This window comes from Tetrao urogallus (assembly GCF_951394365.1).
Source record: "Tetrao urogallus genome assembly, chromosome: 7".
In the NCBI taxonomy this organism is placed as follows: domain Eukaryota; kingdom Metazoa; phylum Chordata; class Aves; order Galliformes; family Phasianidae; genus Tetrao; species Tetrao urogallus.
Window position 1 is genome coordinate 40217714 of NC_136820.1, and position 20200 is coordinate 40237913.

Genomic DNA, 20200 nt, shown 5'->3' on the forward strand with positions numbered 1-20200 from the left:
TTTGGAGTATCAGTGTCTGACATGCAATGAAGAAGCAAAATGATGCAAACTGGATGCGAGTGGGCAAATGTAAGTAATCGTAACACTTCATTTACACTTTTGAAGACTTTTGCATCACTGAAATGCTCTGATTTCACAATTAATAAGTAAATAGAATAGAAAAGCTCCTATTGGCATTTTTAGTATGTGTCTCCTCACGCCTAAGAGAAAATGCTGAATCACTCAAGAGTTCTAAAGGACCTCAAGGACAAATTAGCTGCTGCAGTGCTTAGAATTACCTCAGTATCTATGGTGGGGATCATAGTAAATGTAACAACAGATTTTTAATGTGAGATTCAAGACTATGGATTTGTGTGTTTGATGTCTATACCAAACAAAATATTAGAAATCATAACAGAAAATATAACTCATTTTCTTGCAGATAAATATAGCATTCTGAAGAAGAATCAAAATGTTTTATATCAACGTATATAACATTTTACAAAGTGTTCTGTATTGTTCTGTAAGTGAAATCACACAAATAAGGGGCATTTGGTTGACATAGTCTACCTGGATTAGGTAAAGCCAATAACAAGGTGCATCCCCAATGGATTTTGGAAAAACTGATTAGTCATTGCATGGTAGAGAAGGCTTTTGCATGGAATAAATTATATGAAAGAGAGTGAAAAAATAAAAAACAGAAAGATGTAGTAAATGCAGATTCTTGCATCAGAGGAAGGTAACCGATGGAGTACTATAGAGATGTGTACTGTTCAGTATATTCAGCAATAACCTAAAATAGGGAATGAGCAGAAAGTTGCCTGAGCTTACTGATCAAACTGAATTATTTGGGTTCTAAGGGTACGGGGTGTCTGTGAAGAAATAAGGAAGACTAGCAAGACAATGACCAGTGAAGTATCAGGTGGACTTTACTGTAGATAAATGTGAACTAATCACATGAAAAACATATCCTAACATCAAAAATAAAATAATGCTGTTTTCGTTAAGGAATCAGCACCAGTGGCCAGTAGCAGTAAAAATAAAAAATAATAATAAAAAAATCTAAATATTAGGAAATATTAGGAAAATAACAGAAGAAAACAAAGATCATTATACTACTGTGTGGATCCATGGTTTGCCCTCATCTTGAATACTGGGTGCAGCTCAGGTCCTCCCCACCTCAAAAAGGATATGTAGAACTGGAAAAGGTTCAGAGAAGGGCAACAAAGATGATCATAGATACAGAACTTATAATATAAGGAACAACTAAGAAAGGACTCTTTCTTCTAGAAAAGAGATGAAAAAGTACAACAGCTGTAAAGTCTCAACAGGCAAACAGAGAAATCAGGATTGATCATTCAGTGCTTGTATTAAGTCAAAAACTAGAAGACACCAAATGAAACTAGAAACCAGCAGGATCAAAATAAATAGAAGATTCTTTGCAATCTTCACAAACTCCTCGAAGCTGTAGAACTCATTGCTACACAGTGTGTTCAGCAAAAATCTGTATGTGTTCAAGGAGACGGTATACATTCAGGAAAGAAAAATTTGTTAAAGGACTGATGTTCTGGTTCAGTAAGTCTCAAAGCCAGAAATTGATGGAACCTAGGAAAAGAACTAAATATTCTGAATAACTTATAGCATCAGCACAGCATTATACAAGCCTGCACTCTTGTACTTTTTTATTGTACTAAACATTCTCTTGGATGCTATCAAAAATGATTAACGGGCTGTATACATTTTTACCAACAGATACAATGTTCTGATTTTGAGCAATGCATATAGGCAGGAAAACTTCATAATTTAACAACATCCAAATGTGTAACTTGTAGGAAAGAAATTACCATGTCAGTTTGTACTTGAAGAAAAGGGCTTTTCAAGTAGAAGGTTTAAAGGCCCTGAAAATGGTTCATCATGGGGAAAAAAAACCGAAAACAAATCATACAGACACTTGTCCAGTAGTTTATTTGGTCTTTCTCAACATTTGTGGTGTACAGGAAAGGATGTAGAGAAATCAAGAACTATTAAATTATGAAGAGATACGTAATTATGTAGAATACACGGATTTCATTTTTGAACACAAGAAATACCCTCTGAATATAGTTTGTGAATACATAGTTACAGCACAAAACTTCTCTAAAGACTGAACTGTGAGTTTGGTGGGTCTCAACACAAACTTACCTTTCTGTGCCAGTTCTTCTAGAAGTCCACTCCATTCTTCACGGAACAGATTGGCACCAGTTAAGCTACCATCTCCACCAATCACACAAAGATTAGTGATTCCTCTCTGAACCAAGTTGCAGGCTGCCTGCAGGCGACCCTCACGGGTACGAAAGGATTTGCAGCGTGCACTACCAATGACTGTACCTCCCTAGATAAAGGAACATAAAGGGAACTTAGTTTACGTCTATAATCCAGACTATTACTGAATATTTTGTTTGTTTTTAAGTTGCATTAATGATGAGTTGTTACTTTGCAGCATAACAGCCATTTTAATTCCGCAGTGAATTAAAACTAATGAAAACAATTACCAAGCTCATGGGAAATTATGTTCTCAGGAGTGGATACATACACCAGGGAAAAGAGAAAACACTCAAATATGACTGATAAAGAGCTACTCTTGAAACAAAATATTAAATTATTTGGGATTAATTTTAGTAGCACTCCAATTAATTACTAATATCTGTTAATATGTGATAACAGAAGTAAATGATGCAACACTAAATAGTCAAGATTCAGATGAATTTGATCCAGCACAACTGTTTTTAATTAACATCATGAAACCTATGAACATGCACAAAAAAGATGTATCCATCCCTAAGGCTCTAAATTAGCATTTATTGTGCTTCCACAGAACTTTTGAGAAGAACATACAATTTTCTATTTCATTGATTTATATACTGCATATATTAATCTGATTAAAAAAAAAAAAAAAGATCTTCCACCAAAAACCAGAGTAGCTGTTTTCAAAATGCCAAAAACATCTCTGTGTACATGTAGGCATTCTCAAAATATAACATGTAATATAACTGAGAAAACATGCCATGCTAGATATTTTCATACTTAAAAAAAAATAAAAAATTGTTGAGAGTGGAAAAGAGACTGCATTTGAAACAATGTACTACAACTTAGTAGGCTGAGAAGTCTCTTATCAGAACAACTAAATACATTCTCAGCTTCACTGTTGATGCTATTCTTACAGTATGTATTCAGCATCACATTCTGCTCCTGCCTTTGCTCATCAATCCCTGACCACCTCAACTTTCTTTTAATCAAAAGGCCACAGATTATACAAGATGGACAGAACATAAAACAAACATACAAAATACATGCACATATAACATCTTTTAATAATTGTAACATTCCAGCTTTTTTTCTGTTTGTTTTATTAAAAAAATAAAAAGCGTGTTTTTCTCTGCTTTATGTTTATTACAGTAGCTTTACATAGCTAATACCAGCTTCCATATATTCACTTGCCTTACAAAATATAGTTATTCCATACTTCGACCTTATAATATCTTTGCCAGCATGTCTTTAGGAGGCTAACAACATGATATTGAAGATTTAGAACAAAGGCTTTCAATATGATTTTTGCATACTACATTTAAGATCCTTAAGTTCTTCTTTAGAAGGTGTCAGGCAATCACACTATAAAAAATAGGTACTGCTGTCATCACATAAATAAGATTTCATAACTGCAATATTAGTTCATATTGGGGAAAAAAAAGAAAAAAAAAAAAAAGAGAGAATTAGATTTCACCCCTACTCCCTAATACTTACCACTTGCAGGATACTGGATACACTTTCCCAAGAAACTTCAACAATATTATCACCGCCATCAACCATTCCTTGGTAACCCTAAAAAAGGAAAGCATCTCAGAAGTCTTATTTGAAAAGTGGTAACATTTCCATTGTAATAGTACTCCCTGTGTATATCTTAATGTAAGTGATTAAAAGCAATGAATTAAAAGATATACTTAAAGGATACAGCATCCAAGCAAGTATCTCATTAGGAAATATATAGACATACGTATGTTTAGAAGACAGCAAAACTGACACTATAAACTAAAAATACCTAATTTGGGATGATCCACAGCAGACAAAGGTTTTATCCAATAAGAAGTAAATTGGTAATACTAGAGTACTGTATAATAGATTAGTATATGAATATTCTATAAAACTGGGAATCCCTCACTAACGTAATAGGACGGGAGGATAAATGAAATGTGGCCTCCACAGAAGTTCAAGTTACTCAAATTAAGCTCACAAGGATTTCAGTACAGATGCCAAAGGGCACATGTTACAAGCTTCTGCTCAGTGAGATTAATTAACTTACACTTTAGATGACTGAGTAACAGCAAAGAAATATCCAGGTAGAAGATGATCAGTCTCAGATTTCTGTCATTCAACAGATCTTTTCAATATTTTGTGCACTCTCCATACACCTCTAGTATGTATCTAATGTATACACATCTAAAATAGGTGTCTTGAAGCTGGGGCATTATTTGTATAATTCCTTCAAAATTGAAGGCCAAGCTGGGAAACTAAAGACATGTAATCTACATAACTTCAGTGTACTTACAAATATATGTATGTCCATACACAAGATATGTAACAATATTTTTCTGAGAAAGAACATATCTTTCTGAGAAAGTGCAAAGATTCTCAGTAAGATTTATTCCAGTGTATACAGCTGAGCTTGATGAAAGCTAATAAATTAAGTGCAATTATCAAAGAGGTATTAAAAGAAAAACAAGCAAGAATACAGAGAGTTCATTACATCACTCAATACTGGATAGAAAATTTTTCCTACTCATCTCTATTTTGGCAACCACAGCTGAAAACAAGGGCAATAAATCCTGAAAGAGTATCACAATATTGCATTTGTAACAGATTACAGGAAGCTGCACTATAAACTCGTGAAAATACATACAGTTGATATATTTGCTTCAATTATTCACCTTCCATTCTTACTTGAAAGAAAAAATAATCAAATTGCATTCAAGAAGGTATTACAGGCATATGCAGTAAAGGGATATTATATTAAAGACATAAAAATTGCTAATTCATATCTTATTAACCAATCTAAAACATAGGAAAGAGGGAAGGGACAAACTTCCACTTGAAAGTGGTTTTACATTTTGAAGCACAGCTTCAAAAAAAGATGAGCTTTATTGACTCAGAATTATAGGATGGCTGAGTTTGGAAGGGACCACTGGAAGCCATTTTGTCCACCTGCAGCCAGTCCCAACTTCAACCAACCATTCTGCAATTTTGTGATAGTTTCTCTATATAGACATGCAATAACAAGGGCTGTATTAATGATTTCCCCACCTGTAGAGCAAAGACAGGGAGCTTTTGGAACAAGCTAGATCCATTTTTGCTTTGTTTACATTAGCTTTTATTAACTCGGTTCTGCTTCCTAAATGGTGCATTTAAGCTCACTTTAAACACTTTGACTACAATTTCAATTCAACAGGCAGATGCAAAAGACACAGAAGTTTTCAAAGAAAGCTTCTTAGAAAAGATATAAAGAAAAAAAAAGTATTAATGAAGAGCATGATTTCCATTTAACAGTTTACTTAAATTCTGATGCCAACTTGAGGTCTGAGCAATTCATTGTAAAGGTAAAATTCAACTTGAAATATTTCATCAGTACAGCAAGCATCATACTTGAAAATAACGCTTTTATGTTTCCTTCCTCTATCCAACATTTGAGATTTCAAACATTCACAAGATACATACACATACACCATAACTTCTGGAGAGAGGGGCAGACAGTAAACGCTGCTTCTCATCTTAAGTCTACAAAAACTTCTGGAAAAGAACAATCTGTCTTCTGATACCCTTCATTCAAGACATTCAGGGCTTCAGCAGTTGTTTAAATTTCCTTATTGAGCTTTTTTGGTTATTACTCAATAACATAAAATACTATTACCACTGAGGGCACAAACCATTATGTAAAAGAGAAATTTTTCCTCACAGAAATCCATGGCTGCAGTACCACTGCATTTCTACACTGGCCTCTTGAGAAAAAGACGCCTAAAAGCAAGGTGAACAATCTGAAAGTTCCACAGCTTAGTGGTAAGAGCGTGCATCCATGGGGAGCTATGTGCTTCAATCCATGAAAAAGAAACATCCATTTCTAAAACAAACTCCCACAGAGGAGAGCTACAACTTTTACTTCTCATTCTCATTTAAAGAGAGTCATTTTTGGTAAAATGAAAAACAAACAAAAAAAAACTTAAACTAGTCTCCCACAGCAGCCTGGCACTATGCTTTCACCTCTTCAATTTTCACAGGATAAGTGAAATAAATCAATTGGATTCCAGCCTTAATACCCATCCGGAGGAGATTGGGAAATAAAGTGATGCTATTCCACAAGGATACAATGTTACAATGCTAAGATTAAATGCGAAAAGATGTTAACATGATTGTAATGTGAAATCAGGGCAACAGTGTATAAAAGTACTATTTCCACAAATGAATAGAATGATTTTCAGATGTGCCCGCTTCAATGAAATAAGACATGTTTGGCCTGTTAGGGTTCTTTCTTAATTATGATTTTCATTCTAAAACTAGTTTTAATATTTATAATATTCGGGTGGGCTACTTATTCATATAACACACCTCCACACACTCCCTTTTGGGAATCAAAGTCTGCCTATGTAGCATAAGAATTCCAGTTTCTTTCACAAGATAAACTTAAAAAAATATATACACACATACACGTACGCACGTACGTACGCACGCGCACGCACACACGCACACACACGTATATATATAAAAGTAGTCAACTAAGAGCGATTTTTATTTGCAATAATAGTCTCTCTCCTACTTCTGAATGAAGCACAGGAAAATGGAGTTTATGTTTTTTACTTCAAATACTGACCTAGTTTTGGTCGCAGCTGTAGAAGATGGATGATTTTAAAGTGCAGAAGTTTTTATGAGGGAAGACAAAAGTGACAGTAGAACAAAACAAGTGTACTATGATTACAACAAAGTAAGTTTCAAAAGGCTGAGACTTTTTACTCAGTTTTTGACCCCAAATAAGAAAACATTTGTCATTAGCCAACAAAGACGATGAAAGAACTGGAGGGCATGACTTATGATGAACAATTGAGGGTATCTGGTTTGTTTAAGTTAGAGAAAACGGAGAGCTCTCACAACAGCCTATGGCATCCTCCGGAAAGGATTTCTGCTCTCTGATGATAAGTGATAAGATGAAAGCTGAGTCAGGAGAAATTCACATGAAATATCAGGAAAAAGTTCTTTACTGAGGGAGTAGTCAAGCACTGGAACAAGTGCTCATAGCTCCAAGCACAGTTATTTGTACAACTGACTCTCGTTCCAAAAATTCTGTGATTTTGATATAGGCTGGTTTAGTAATGGGAATGGGCATATTTCAGAGGACAATGTCACATTAGCAAATTCTAGTAATTATTACAGAAGCACTGTACTTCGTAATGGGACTTTTGAAGTTCAGAAAAACAGAAGCTTCTCTGGAAGTTTATGACTAAATACACTCCATTATACAAAACAGCTTTTAGAAGGTAACAACTCTAGGACAATGATGATAATTCTTAGTGCAGAGCTAACAAAAATAATAATTATTATTATTATCTGTCCTTTAAAGGCAACAAAAAAACCTCCTTCCTCAAAAATATTTGACCCAATTCAGCAAGCCTTCAGCACAGCTCAACACTGAAAGAATTCTAGAGGTTGGTCACATAACTAGCACACACTAAGTATTCAGAGCTACTTGCTGTAGCAGGGTAGTACAAAAGAATTTCGGAGCACAGTGCTTTACTTATTTGCATTTCAATACTTCACATCTCTTTAGTAAATGAACCCTAGGAACAAGCAGACCAAGAAAGAAGATAGATAAATTGCTGCCTTTTAAAGCTAAATTGTATATTTTGCATGCACAAAAAAGAAAACAAAGTACTTTTCTGTTGTTTCTATGAACTTCTTTTGATAAATCACATTAAAAATAAAGAGCACATTCTGTTAGAAACACTAGATTTTGCCCCATATACTTTTTTTTTTTTTTAATGATTTCTAGTCACCACATTCTTCTAAGTAGGTGTAAAGGAATTCAAGTGTAAATAGAATGATTGTTTTGCTAAGAAGTATTTACTGAATTGTGTAATCTGCACATTTTAAGTGAAAGTGTATTTCAGTCTATCAGGCTTAGATAGTATTCTCGTAATTTATATTAAACTTCTACATTTTTGTGTCAAATAACTGTGAAAATCATTATTCAGGTTAACACTCTTCACGTAGGCAGGCAATCAACAGGCAGTCAAAAGCTTCAACCACAACATTTTTTTATGTCTGAACACACTACTGATAGAGAAGGCTTTCAGTACTAAAGCCAGGAAAGACAGCACTAGCCCCACAGAACTCCTGATAAAAATGAGTTGTAAAAAAGCTCTTGGTGTTACCCATGAAATGGGGACAACAACCCCACTTACCCCGGGAGGAAGCCAAAGAGTTAAAAATTAGTAGTTTAACTAGGCTGAAGGAGGTAATTATAAGTTACAATGATAGGGACCAGACAAACATCTAAATAGTACACAAATACATCAGTGAGTATTAAAGTTCGAATTCACCACTGAGCAACAATTGAGGAACAACCACCTAGTTTCTCAACATTCTCAGGGTTATGGCAGCACACAGCGAATTCAATACATAATAAAAAGCAGCTTTTAAATGAAATAGATTTAATCATACAACATATAAAAAGCAATTTCCAGAAATAAGTATGAAAATAAACGTTGAGGTAATGATACATACAATATCTTTTTTTATTCTATATTACTTGCTCTTCACAATCTCCACAAGTATAATCAGATTACTCAAGTAGAGGCAGAAGATAAATACAGAATGAATTAAAAAAAAAAAAAAAACCACTAACCTCATAAACGAAATAGACTTTGGCTTTCACATATATTCCCATGCGTACTACTGCACGCACAGCAGCATTCATACCTGTTAAGAAAAAGCAAAATCACATTGGTATTGATTATCTTTGCATGCGCACTGTGCATTTTCAGTGCTTTTGAAAACAAATTTAAAAGCCCAAAACATTAACTCATTCCTAATGACAGACAATGATCAGCATGTATTAGTCAGGAATTTGCTTAATGACAGTGCTATCAGCCCATGAATACAAAAAGCACAAAACTATTTGCTTTGATGTAACGATTGTCTTAGATTGTCAATGGGGATAGAATCAAAGACAATTACATGAATGCTAGTATGCACACTGATCAGTGACTGAACTGTTGCTTATTGTAGAACAGCATCATAAAAGTAAGAGCAACTAAACTAGAAAGGGAATGGAAATTCTCATCACAATTAAGTTTTCAATATGAAAACATTCAATCAATGTAGCTCATTCAAAAGAGGAATTATGCTGCAATAGCTTTTTCCTGAGCTCTCCAAAATAATGCAAATCTATACAGCCAGTGATCTGTTGGGAGCACAACCAAAACTCCCGACATTGACAGGTGTCCAATTAAAACGAAAGAAAAAAGTAGTAGTAAATCAACACAATAAATGTTTGCATTTAAAAAAAATTAAAATTAAATTAAAAATGCCTACACACTACTTCGCTTCCTTGAAATGCAATCTCACATGGGAATTCTCTCCTCACACATCTAATAAACGATTATTAATATGAAGTCTTACACTCAAGTTGAACAATCAAACACCTGATCTTCTGAACACTAATGAAAGTTTGACTGGTTCCCCTACATGTGTTAAATGAATTTTTACCATAATACATCCCTTCAGATATTGTGTCATCTCACTCATTAATTAAGTTCACACAAAAATATACTATTTGCTCCTTACACTGGCATAAGGGATTATGCAAAGCCTGGGTACAAAAGCAGCAGCTATGCTACACTGAAAGAAATAATCAAGCACATCCGTTAAAAAGGGATGACAGAAACATTAAAAAAGAAACAAGAAACCACTCTAAACCTGCTGCATTCAGTAATATCAAAGTAACAAAATAGTAGGTGAGCTTCTCTGTTACCGTAGGCATTAAATGCTCACTAATACGGAAATACAAAAATAGGGTAAGTAGAATATATAACCCATAACACAGTATGCCAAAAAGGTCTACCCCTGCAACTTCTATCATCATTGGAAAATGAAAAGAAAAGAAGGAGGATAAAACAAACAAACAAACAAAAAGAACGAGACTGAGGTTTTCTCAAATATTTCAAAAGTTACTGAAGTGGCTAAACATAAAACATAAATTAAAAAAAAAAAAGTCTGCCAAAATCAAGAAGTGTGCAGTCTGATTTGTCGTTTGTATGCTGGCATTTTTACTTAAGAATAAAATCCTAAGTTAACTGCTTTTCCATAAATTCTGAACTAGGAAGTAATAGCAAGAATCCTCTTACTGCCCCTCAGCCCTGTGCTGAGCACAAAAAAAAAAAAAAAAAAAAAAAAAAAAAAAAAAAAAAAGCAGCAGTTTTGGAACAAGATCTGGATAATGCCATGGAAAAGCTGAGAAATTCTTTCGACATGCTGTGCTGAAAAGAAAGTCAGCATGCTAAATTCCAGATTAAAACAAGTCTACTACGTACAGTGAAACAATTTTCAAACAAACAATAAAGAAAACAAAGTAACATAAACACACACCAGGTCCTCTGGGAAACACAGACAAAAACCCTTCATTTTTCCAAATTATAAAATGAACTGTCATTGCACTGCCATTTTCTGCAAACCAAGACAAGACAAACACAAGCTACTCCTTTCATTAAAGTCCATTGAGTACTTCAACTCATTAGCTGAACAACTGTTTGTTGTTTTCAGGTTTTTTGCTTGTTTTTAAGAGGTGAGAACAAATTTTTAAATTATCCATATCACTGAAAAGTTCTAGGAGAGTGGCTAAAAAGTTCATTTTCTGAAGGAAAGACATACATTATCACTGAGGACTACTCAGAACTGCCTTGCTTTAAGAACTTTCTGTTCTCGAGGTTCAGCTCTGACACTTCTCATGTTTGGCACAGAAGGGGAAATAGGAAATAGTAAGGCATGTTCAGCTACAAAGACTGTGCTGCCTCACTCGTTAACCTGTGCTAACTTTTGTCTTTGTTCTCCAAGTATTCAAGCAGAAAAATAGAAAAGGTGTCTGATTCAAGCAACTTAAAGCTCTGTCAGCAAAAAAAAAAAAGACTTGAAATACAAATATTACAGTGTCTATTAAAGACATACGTTCATCTTTCTACTACTCATATTTCGGTATTATTGGTCATGTATCACATCTTTGTATGTTTAGGATAAATCTTCCAAATAGTGTATTTTAAAGAAGAGTAGCTCTCACTCCAGATTTTCTCCCATATCACTTTTTCCCTAAAAATTAGCCTGCAAATGTTGAACAGACTTAACTTTCACACTTGTAAAATAGAGTTTATTTCTCAAAATGAATTTTTCGCATGAATATATTCATAATATCATCACATACTTTTTTAGTATTTCTTCATTTCCCTGTGTCTTACACGAAAAACTGGTAAGGCTCATAATTTACCTGTCTGAAAAGAGGGCAAAAATCCAGGAAAAACTAGGAGTTACAGACAGAAAGCACTTCCTCAGTACCGACACTGAAACTCAGTAAATTTATGCAACAGACATTGTTATTATTTGGTGATGTGTCTTTTTTTTTTTTTTCGTACAAAGAAGATTTGGGCATCTACCAGCAAGCTCCTGCACAAGTGGCTAGCATCACATGAGGGCTGAGGACTAAAGCATATTATGATTTGGTATCTTCAAAATGCAGGTAAAACAGTGAAGCTTTAGACCTTCATATCTTGGCTATCTAAATCTGAACACTGTGCTGCTTGCAGCTATACAAATATGTAAATACCGAGCATTTCACAAAGTTTCTGCATAACTTATCTAACAAAACACTGCTCTATTTCATTATCTATGGAGTCCTACAATAGCATTTATGAATTACCACAATATCTATGAAATGTAATTTTACGCTTACGACTGGAAAATAGATTTACCCAGTTAATCATGAATTTAGTTCTGAGTAATAAATACTGCACCAATAAACACATACTATTAGAATAGCAGCTTCAAAAGTAAGCCACAGACAAAAACATTATTTTTAATAACAAAAGAATTATTCAAATTCTTTCTCAATTATCATTCGCATTTGCATTAAAGCCTTTGATAGAGGAAATGATTTATTTTTGTCCTTTTGGACTCAGCAATGTTTAAGCTATCTGCAATTACTTGAATTAATTATAGGAATTATGTAAAACCATCTAGGAATTTATTGTCTATTCAACTGTCTTTGAAATTACTAGTTTTTCACAGCAGAGTTACAAACAGAACTGCTGAAACTTTTAAGTGATTTCCAAGACAATCCCTTCCCTCAAAAAAATATTTCTGTACCATGGCTGCATCCTATTTCATATACACAAACAGAACTACAACAGAGGAGTTGAAATAAAACTAGGACACTATCATGTTGAGCTAATTTTTTTTTTTTTTTTTTTAGTTTAGTTAACTAAAAGAAGCGTTTATATAAGTAACTATAATACTAAATAAGGAAAAGTCAAAAACACGTATTTTGGTCACACACCAAGAAATCCTTAAGTGCTACCAATTTTAAAGATAGGTATTGGCTTAAACATGTTTGATAAACCACAAAGAGTGTACTTAAGTACTATCTTGAATAAGAAGCCTGAGTTAAAAGATTATAGAGAAAAACACACAAACTACAGGAACTATACAACTATCTTAACACTATCAGCCAGAAAGACTTTATTCAGAAACAAAAATGGATATGAATTAGGAGACCATATGGTAATGAATCAAGAGACTATAATCATCATACTGAAAGATGAGGAAAAACAAAATTCAGAATCTGAACAAATCATTGAAAAAAATAATAATTGGAGTTTTCGCCATTTATCTTTAATCATGTCACATTTTATTGCAATCACAGTAATGACTCTAGATATCTGAATACCATAGACTTTTTCTAACAGTAACACCATATTAGATCAGAGCCTTGTACTGCACAAATACTTACATAACTACCATACCAGATACATATCTCCTTCAAGATTTAAAAAGCATCCTAACAGCCTATTTTCAATCTTAGAATTATAGATGCAGTTCCTCCAAAACATTAAATGTCATGAAAAAGATACACTCATCTATTAATAACTGTAAGCCTTGGCTTTACTTATATATGTGTGCATGCCCATAAGTTAAATGCTTTTTGCACATGCCTATGTCTGTAGAAAAACAGAATCCTATTTTCTGAGACAGATGTCTCAGTGATTATCTTCAAAGCGTTAGCAAATAAACTCTACAATTGGAACATCATAAAGGAATGCATTTCATTAATTATTTTATTATTCATCCAGCAATCACAATTTATTTTTCCAGTGTAACCAATCGTGACAAGAGCAGCACATCTATGCTACCACATTAAATATGCCTTGAAACATCACTGGTAAGTCTGTAATGCTTCAGACAGAGAAATAGAAGTCTTTATTTCTATGGCATTCTAGGACATTATCAGGTAATCCATATTCTACCTCTCTTAATTGTTATCTGCCACAACACTAAGCCTTTTAGTTTGTCTCAAAAATAATGTGATAACCTTTAAAAAAATAATAATAATAATCCCAGGTGAGTAGATGGGCAACAGCCACAAATTCAGTATTTCCAGTGACGCAAATCTGTGTTCATTAGCTTTCAGATGATATGACTCTTCTTGCTGTAGAGCCATACCTATCATGATCCTAGAACAGGAAGTCTGATTGCAGGTTGTGCAAATGTAAAAGTAACCTACAGCTGTCAAAATTATCAGTGGTACCAGTAGCCACCATAAAACACTACCACTGTACTTAAAGCAGATCATGGCAAGTGTTGCAGCGTGATGACAGAAGAGTGACTCAAAACCCCTTTTCAGCTCACCTTTATGAGCGGCAGTCACCATCATTTAGAAACAGTGCACAAACCAAATCGACTCCTGAACTCTGAGAGTAACTGTCAGAACTTCTTTTCCCTCTCAAGGTACTTGTGATTAAAGAAGAAAGTACTTGCTTTAGTTCACTATTGAGCTGGCTAGGTAAAGTAATGCCTGCAAAGCTTAGTACTTGCACACATTAGTGCATAAACATAAAATAAGTGTAATATTTTAAGTACTGTATTGACGTAAAATAAACCACTAATACATTCTTTAACACAAGCGTATTGTTTATGGTGGGGTTGGAAATGTGATGACTAAATCATAATAACCTTAGTATGGAGCATACATATTATATAGTCCTTATATTCCACAGTTAGTCAAAAAGACAAGCATAAAACCCTGCAAGAAAGTACCACAAAAGTGAGGAAGTAGCTTACGCTTTAAAATATCCCATAAATAGAAAAGCCTGTGTATTTTACATAATGCTACTCCTAAATTATTCAAAGGTACAGCAGCTGCAAAGGCAGTAACTTGTATTCTAAAATATCAAGCATATTTTGTTCTAGGCAAAGATTTACTGCCCACCTATCTAAACCAAGGCATCTACTAGGATGAAGACTCATGTTTATTGTAACTATAATTGATGCTCTTTCCACTGCCTTTCCTGCTGAGGTTGGTTTGCATTAGAGATCATCTGAATATTTCTGATGTCTACCTAAAAAATCTGAAAGAAAACAGGAGTCTGAAACTATTTTGTTTTCACCTTTTTTGCCTACTTCAGAGTTGGTAGTTTTGCCTGCCCTACAGTTTTGCTCAAACATGCGTCTTCAAAGAGTTCTGCAGCAATAGCACTCTATTTCCTTCTGCTCATAGCTCACAACTTCTCTAGCACATTTGCCCTACAGAAGGCAAATGACCTTGACAAGGCATGACTCATCTTGTCCCTAGTCCTACGCCTAACCCAGCATGCAAACAAAACAGAGGTTGTATTTTACACATCCACGCTGTTCTCAAGATAGTAAGGTGGAAGTCAGCTGTGTTCTGTCATTCAGTCCAAAGGACCAAATTCTAAAACTACATTTTAATTATTCTAAGTTAGGTCAACAAAGCTGCCTACAAAATATCTTGGAAGCCATCCAGTTTGCTTTGTTTAGTCTTCGTAACAACCTCATTCCTCAGACAGCGACTTCCACTGTTGTTAATCTTTACCTTGCCTCATTTGCAATCTGTTGGATAATAGTCTAGATGCTACTTGCAGATTCTGAAAGTCCTTTAAGTGTCTTAATTCACATAGTGGCCAGCAGAGATTAATACTTTATAAAAAAAGAGATGCATCTGCTGGTGCATTATATAATCGCCAGACACGCGGAAGCGAGTCAGCCTCTTGCTGAACACGCTACTGCTGCTTGAGGCAATGCCCTGTCACACTTAAAAGTTAAAATGGCGATTTGGTGACCAGACCATCAACACAGAGAAGCTTTGACTCACAGCTCCTTCTGGAATCATTTAGCAGTGGAAGTAATGATACCGAGAGCAAACTGCAGATAAAACTTGAACAAATGTAACCCGACTGAGGAGCAAGAGAGAAGCCATTTAAGGTCATCGATTTGTCTTTTTTTCCTCAGGAGCTACAATGTTTTCCTCTCCGATTGGTACTAGAGCCCTCGCATCCCGATTAGAAAGATTCCCGATAATTCCAAGTCTAACCGGGGACTCCCCGTTATTCCTGCGGGGAGAGGGCGGGAGGATGCTTCTCCCATCCCCGATGACGCAAGGAGGCGGAATCCGCAGCGACTCGCAGCGGATCACGTACACACCGGCGGCGAGGAGGAAGCGCGGAGGCACCGCTCCGTGGAGTTGCCGGGGACACAGCGGGGAGCGGGCACCGGAGAGAGGGGCGTGCTGCTGGTACCGCTCAGAGGTTGGAAGAACCGGGAGGATGCCCCAAACGCGGCGGGAGCTGACACGTGTCCACGTGCTGGGCAGCTAGTTCTGGTCTTTAAACTACCGAGCCCATGCACAAAGGAAAGAATTTTTTGGTTTGCTTTTTTTTTGTTTTTGTTTTTACCCTTGAAAAACGTGTTAAAGGAACATTCCTTAAAATATTTCCGAATCACTCTCCGGTAATAATAGTACTAAAATAGTTGTGGCCTCAGCAAAGGAAGCTGAAAGCAATCTTCACTTAACTGGCAAAAGTGAAGAGTCCACATGAAAAAAAAAATCGGATATTTAGAACCTTAATCAACTGAAATTTCAGACTTAATTTATGTAAGGTTTTCTGGTAGAAAAGGGGAAATGAAACTGCGGGAAAACAGGACTCAGAACTAAGTATTTGCGATCTAGGCTCTTTCTCTTTTCTTCTAACGTCCATAGGTCTTTTGTTCCCCTTCTTCACGTTTGCACGTGCAAACACGTTTGCAGCATGCTCCTGCTGGGCTGGAGAGCCAAGCACCACCCGAAATTTTAAATCACGGGTAGGAACAGGAAAGCGCTGTCGGTGCCAACACGCAGTGAGAAGCGGATGAGGCGAGGGCTGGCAGCAGCCAGGCAGCCTCCTCTGGTTTCCACCAGCCATTCCCCACCATTTCCCGGAGTGAAGACATTTTGGTAGTGAAAGTTCCCGGAGCGCCTCTATCCTCTGCCCTGCCAGGCTCAGAGGAAGCCACGCTTTGGGAAACGCGATGAGAACGGGTAGGACGGATGAGAGGGTCTGCCTGCAGCTCGGAGGCCGCGCAAAAACGATTTTCACCGGCCTCAGTACGAGAGGCAGCGAGGAAACAGGAGCCCGAAGACCACCGCAGTCCCTCCAGCAGCCTCTCCCCACGCCGAGCTTCCCCCGCTCCTCTCCCCGGCCCCTGCTCCCCGCATTGCCTCCCACATGGGCTCCCCGCGCTCCTCCCTCTCTCACCCCATCCCCCGAGGGCTTCCCCCAACCTCCCCGCTGCCCTCTTCCCTTCCGCGCCCCAGACTCCCTTCCACCCTCCTTGTTTCCCCCTGCTCCCCCATAGCCACCTTGGGCATCGCCGCCGCTGGTCAGTACCCCGATGGCTTTTCCGGTGCCGGAGAGGTTCTCGAAGAACTTGGGCTGGTGATCCATGGCTGCGGGGGAGGCGGGGGGCGCGGAGCGAGGCGATGAGAGCCCCTGCGGCTCGGCCCTGCTGCCCGGGAGAGCGAAAGCAGTTCTATCAAGTATTTGGCCTTCAATTAAAAAATAAATAAATAAATGTTTAAAAAAAAAATCAAAAACAAACAAACAAAAAAACCGGTGCTGGAATGTATTTACAAAACGTGTTTCAATAGGAGAAAAAAAACAAAAAAAAACAAAAAAAAAAAAAACCGGAAGCAACACGAGAAGCCCAGAGAAAGGAAAAGAGACGAAGAAAACGCGAGCGAGATCAGACGTGCTGCACCCACATCGCACCCCGCACCTCCCGCCGCCGCCGTTTCCTCCGGCCGCTCCCGCTGACAGCCCGCCTGGCCCCACCTTCCACCTCCCCTCCACGAGCGGCGGTTGATGGCCGGCTCGAGCAGCCAGTGGGAAGACGCGCTGCCGTCGTGAGCCAAGGGTGGGCGGTTACGTTTGTAAGGAAGCGGGCGGGTCGGGGGGTGTGCGCGAGGCGGGGGAGCGGCGGAGGAGGGGCCGCAGGTGGGAGCGGGAGGCGCCGTTGCGCCCTTCCCCCCTTTCCCCCGCGCCGCCGGGGCCCGGCGTGGGGGCGATGCGGAGAACATGGCTGGTGTCTGGGCAGGGGGGAGGCGCGGGGGGAGGAGGGAGCTCTGTCGGACGGAGTTAGCGCATCATCCCGGCGCCGGAGTGCTGAGTAACAGCGTGGTGTATGTAGCCAGTGCCGGGGTGCCCCTCCTGTGAAGAGCTCTCTCTCGGGCCCTCCCGCTGTCGGGGTTTATCTCTGCGGGGGGAATCCCCTTTGCGAGAGCTCAGCCTTCCCTTCCTAGCCTGTTCCCAGTGCTTCTGCTGCTGCCCGGGTCCTCTAGTGCTGCGGCTGTTTCTGTCTCTCGCTTGGCTGCTGCTGAAAAGACTTAGCTAGTGAGGAAAGCAGCTTTGGCTGAAGGAGCAGAGGGGGTTATTTCGGCAGTGGTGTGGCACAGTTTATGTCACAGGGCCTGGTCGTTGTCTGCCTCGTCTCTGTGCAGCGTCTTGAAGCACTGCAGGCATTCAGGCACACGTAGGAAAAGGAAATCCCTTTCTACAAGTATTCACAGCTTGGAGACACGTGTTGAGTATAAGGGAGGAGGAGAGGCAAAGCAAATGAGAGAAACTGGATGGAAGCCCTGTTCTGCCATACCTTTTGTTCTGCTTCATTGTGCGATGTGCCATGTGTCACAGCAGAAACAGACCCTTATTTTATTAAGTTAAATAAATATTAATGTGCTGTTCCAGAAACAGTTCTTTGTGGAATAAAGAGAAACATAAGTAAAAGCATTTGCAGAATCAGGAACTAAGTTACTCGCCCAAAATTACAAAGTCAGGGAGAGTCAGGAACAGAAGCAACATGCTGACTCAAGTTTTATACTTTAATTGCTGTAATAATTATTGTTTTGATTCAACAACTACATCACATTAAACAATTCTTACTCAAAAAATACGTGTTCTCATCCTGTCAACTTTCACACAGTCACAGGCACACGTACAGTCATTTGAGTAGTTCAGTCAATATTACTCAGAGATAAATGCTTCCAGAAACTGTACGTGCAAAGAAATGTCTATGCTTATTATGTGGCCAGTTCTATATTTGCAAATCTCAGAGGCTAAGATGAGTGTGTTGACAATGGAAAAGACACATTTCCAAATAGATTGCATACTTTGAGTACTTTTTTTCTGTACAAGTAGCTGCAGTAGTGATAATGTAGGGAATGTATTGTGTTATTTCCCTGTATTTGAAGATATCCCCAAGTAACAAACAGTAATAACAAAGGTAAACTTCTTGTAGAAATATATAAACACCTATAAACTCCCACTTTGAATGATTTCAATATGAAATGAAATTACATCAATTTATTTAAGGGTAGCTCTGAAAAAGCTAGTTAATACTTATACACTGCTTCTAATATCAATTGAATTAGGCTAGGAATTAGGTTAATATGTACTTTTACAGCAGCTTCAAGATAACAGGCATTTGATAATTTCTCATCTGAGCAATACTTTGAGGAAGCTTTGCACTGATTTGCTTTGGTACAGACACTTAGCTCATCTTTAGGATTGACTTATTTTACTCAGTTTTGTTAAACCATTTACATTTGGTCTTGAAGTAGACATTTCCCTTTTAGTTCCAAATGTACCTGTGGTGCTATGGAGCTATGCTTTCTGAAAGTGATTTTTTTTGTTTTTTTTTGTTTTTTTTTTTTTGGTTTTTTTTTTTGTTTGTTTGTTTGTTTGTTTTCCAACTGCTCTTTGGTACATAAAAATTTGGTCCTTATAACTGATGTAATTGTTTTCCCACATGTCTAATTAGGATATGGCCTACAATTTCACTGCTTTTAGCATTTATTACAGCTACTCATTTTTCTTTAGGACAGCTCTCAGGAGAGAACTGTATTTTGACTGTGTAAAGGCTAATGACAGAGGTGGGAGGAAGGAAGGGACATCGAACTGTTTGTTCCCGAAACAGTCTTAATGTGCTTTAATATCTTACGGGGCTACAGTTGCCAGGATTGAGTTCTTGGCTTGAATATTGAAGACTGTTAGGGCAAACAATACTGTTTAACCTTGTGGGATATAGTTGCAATGCAGTTGGCTACAGGTGCATAAATCATACTGACACTAAGAAAATAGGCTTTTTGAGATATTCAAACTGATAATAAAGAAATATATGAATAAACATCAGCAGCCAAGCTGCACACTGCATTAGGTGCTCTAATTTTCCTCTTACTATAATACCTTATTCAATCAGTTTATGTAGGATAGGAACAGCATGGGTGGATTTCAACTGTTCCTGGATATTCACCACTGTAGATATATACTGCATCCTTCTTATACCTGTATATTCCCTGTGCTTCATCTAAATCAAAGCCATCTGTCCATCTTTTAATCCTCACATTTGTTTAGCTACAACTATTGTTAATTTAACTGTATTTTTCTATGAGTTATTTCCTCCATAATGGGCTAAGGAGCATCTCCATCCTTTACTGGATGTGGCAGGGAATGTGGCCACTGAGGATAAGGAAAAGGCTGAGGTTCTCAATGCCTACTTTGCATCTGTCTTTAAAAGTCAGAGCAGTTATCCTCAGGGTACTCTACCCCCTGAC

General features: G+C 37.5%; 1 protein-coding gene across 3 annotated transcripts in view; it reads right to left on the reverse strand.

Annotated features, from left to right (window-relative positions):
• The window catches only part of PFKP (phosphofructokinase, platelet), a gene marked incomplete at both ends in the record, with an annotated part of 40642 nt that extends 23606 nt beyond the window's left edge, over window positions 1-17036 (reverse strand). For all 3 annotated transcript variants that reach the window (XM_079538613.1, XM_079538612.1, XM_079538611.1), the window contains 4 exons: window positions 2161-2350; window positions 3760-3837; window positions 8900-8973; window positions 16952-17036. In XM_079538613.1, the coding sequence (XP_079394739.1) occupies window positions 2161-2350; window positions 3760-3837; window positions 8900-8973; window positions 16952-17036 (427 nt within the window). The remainder of the gene's footprint in view (window positions 1-2160; window positions 2351-3759; window positions 3838-8899; window positions 8974-16951) is intronic.
• Between the last annotated feature and the right edge of the window lie 3164 nt (window positions 17037-20200).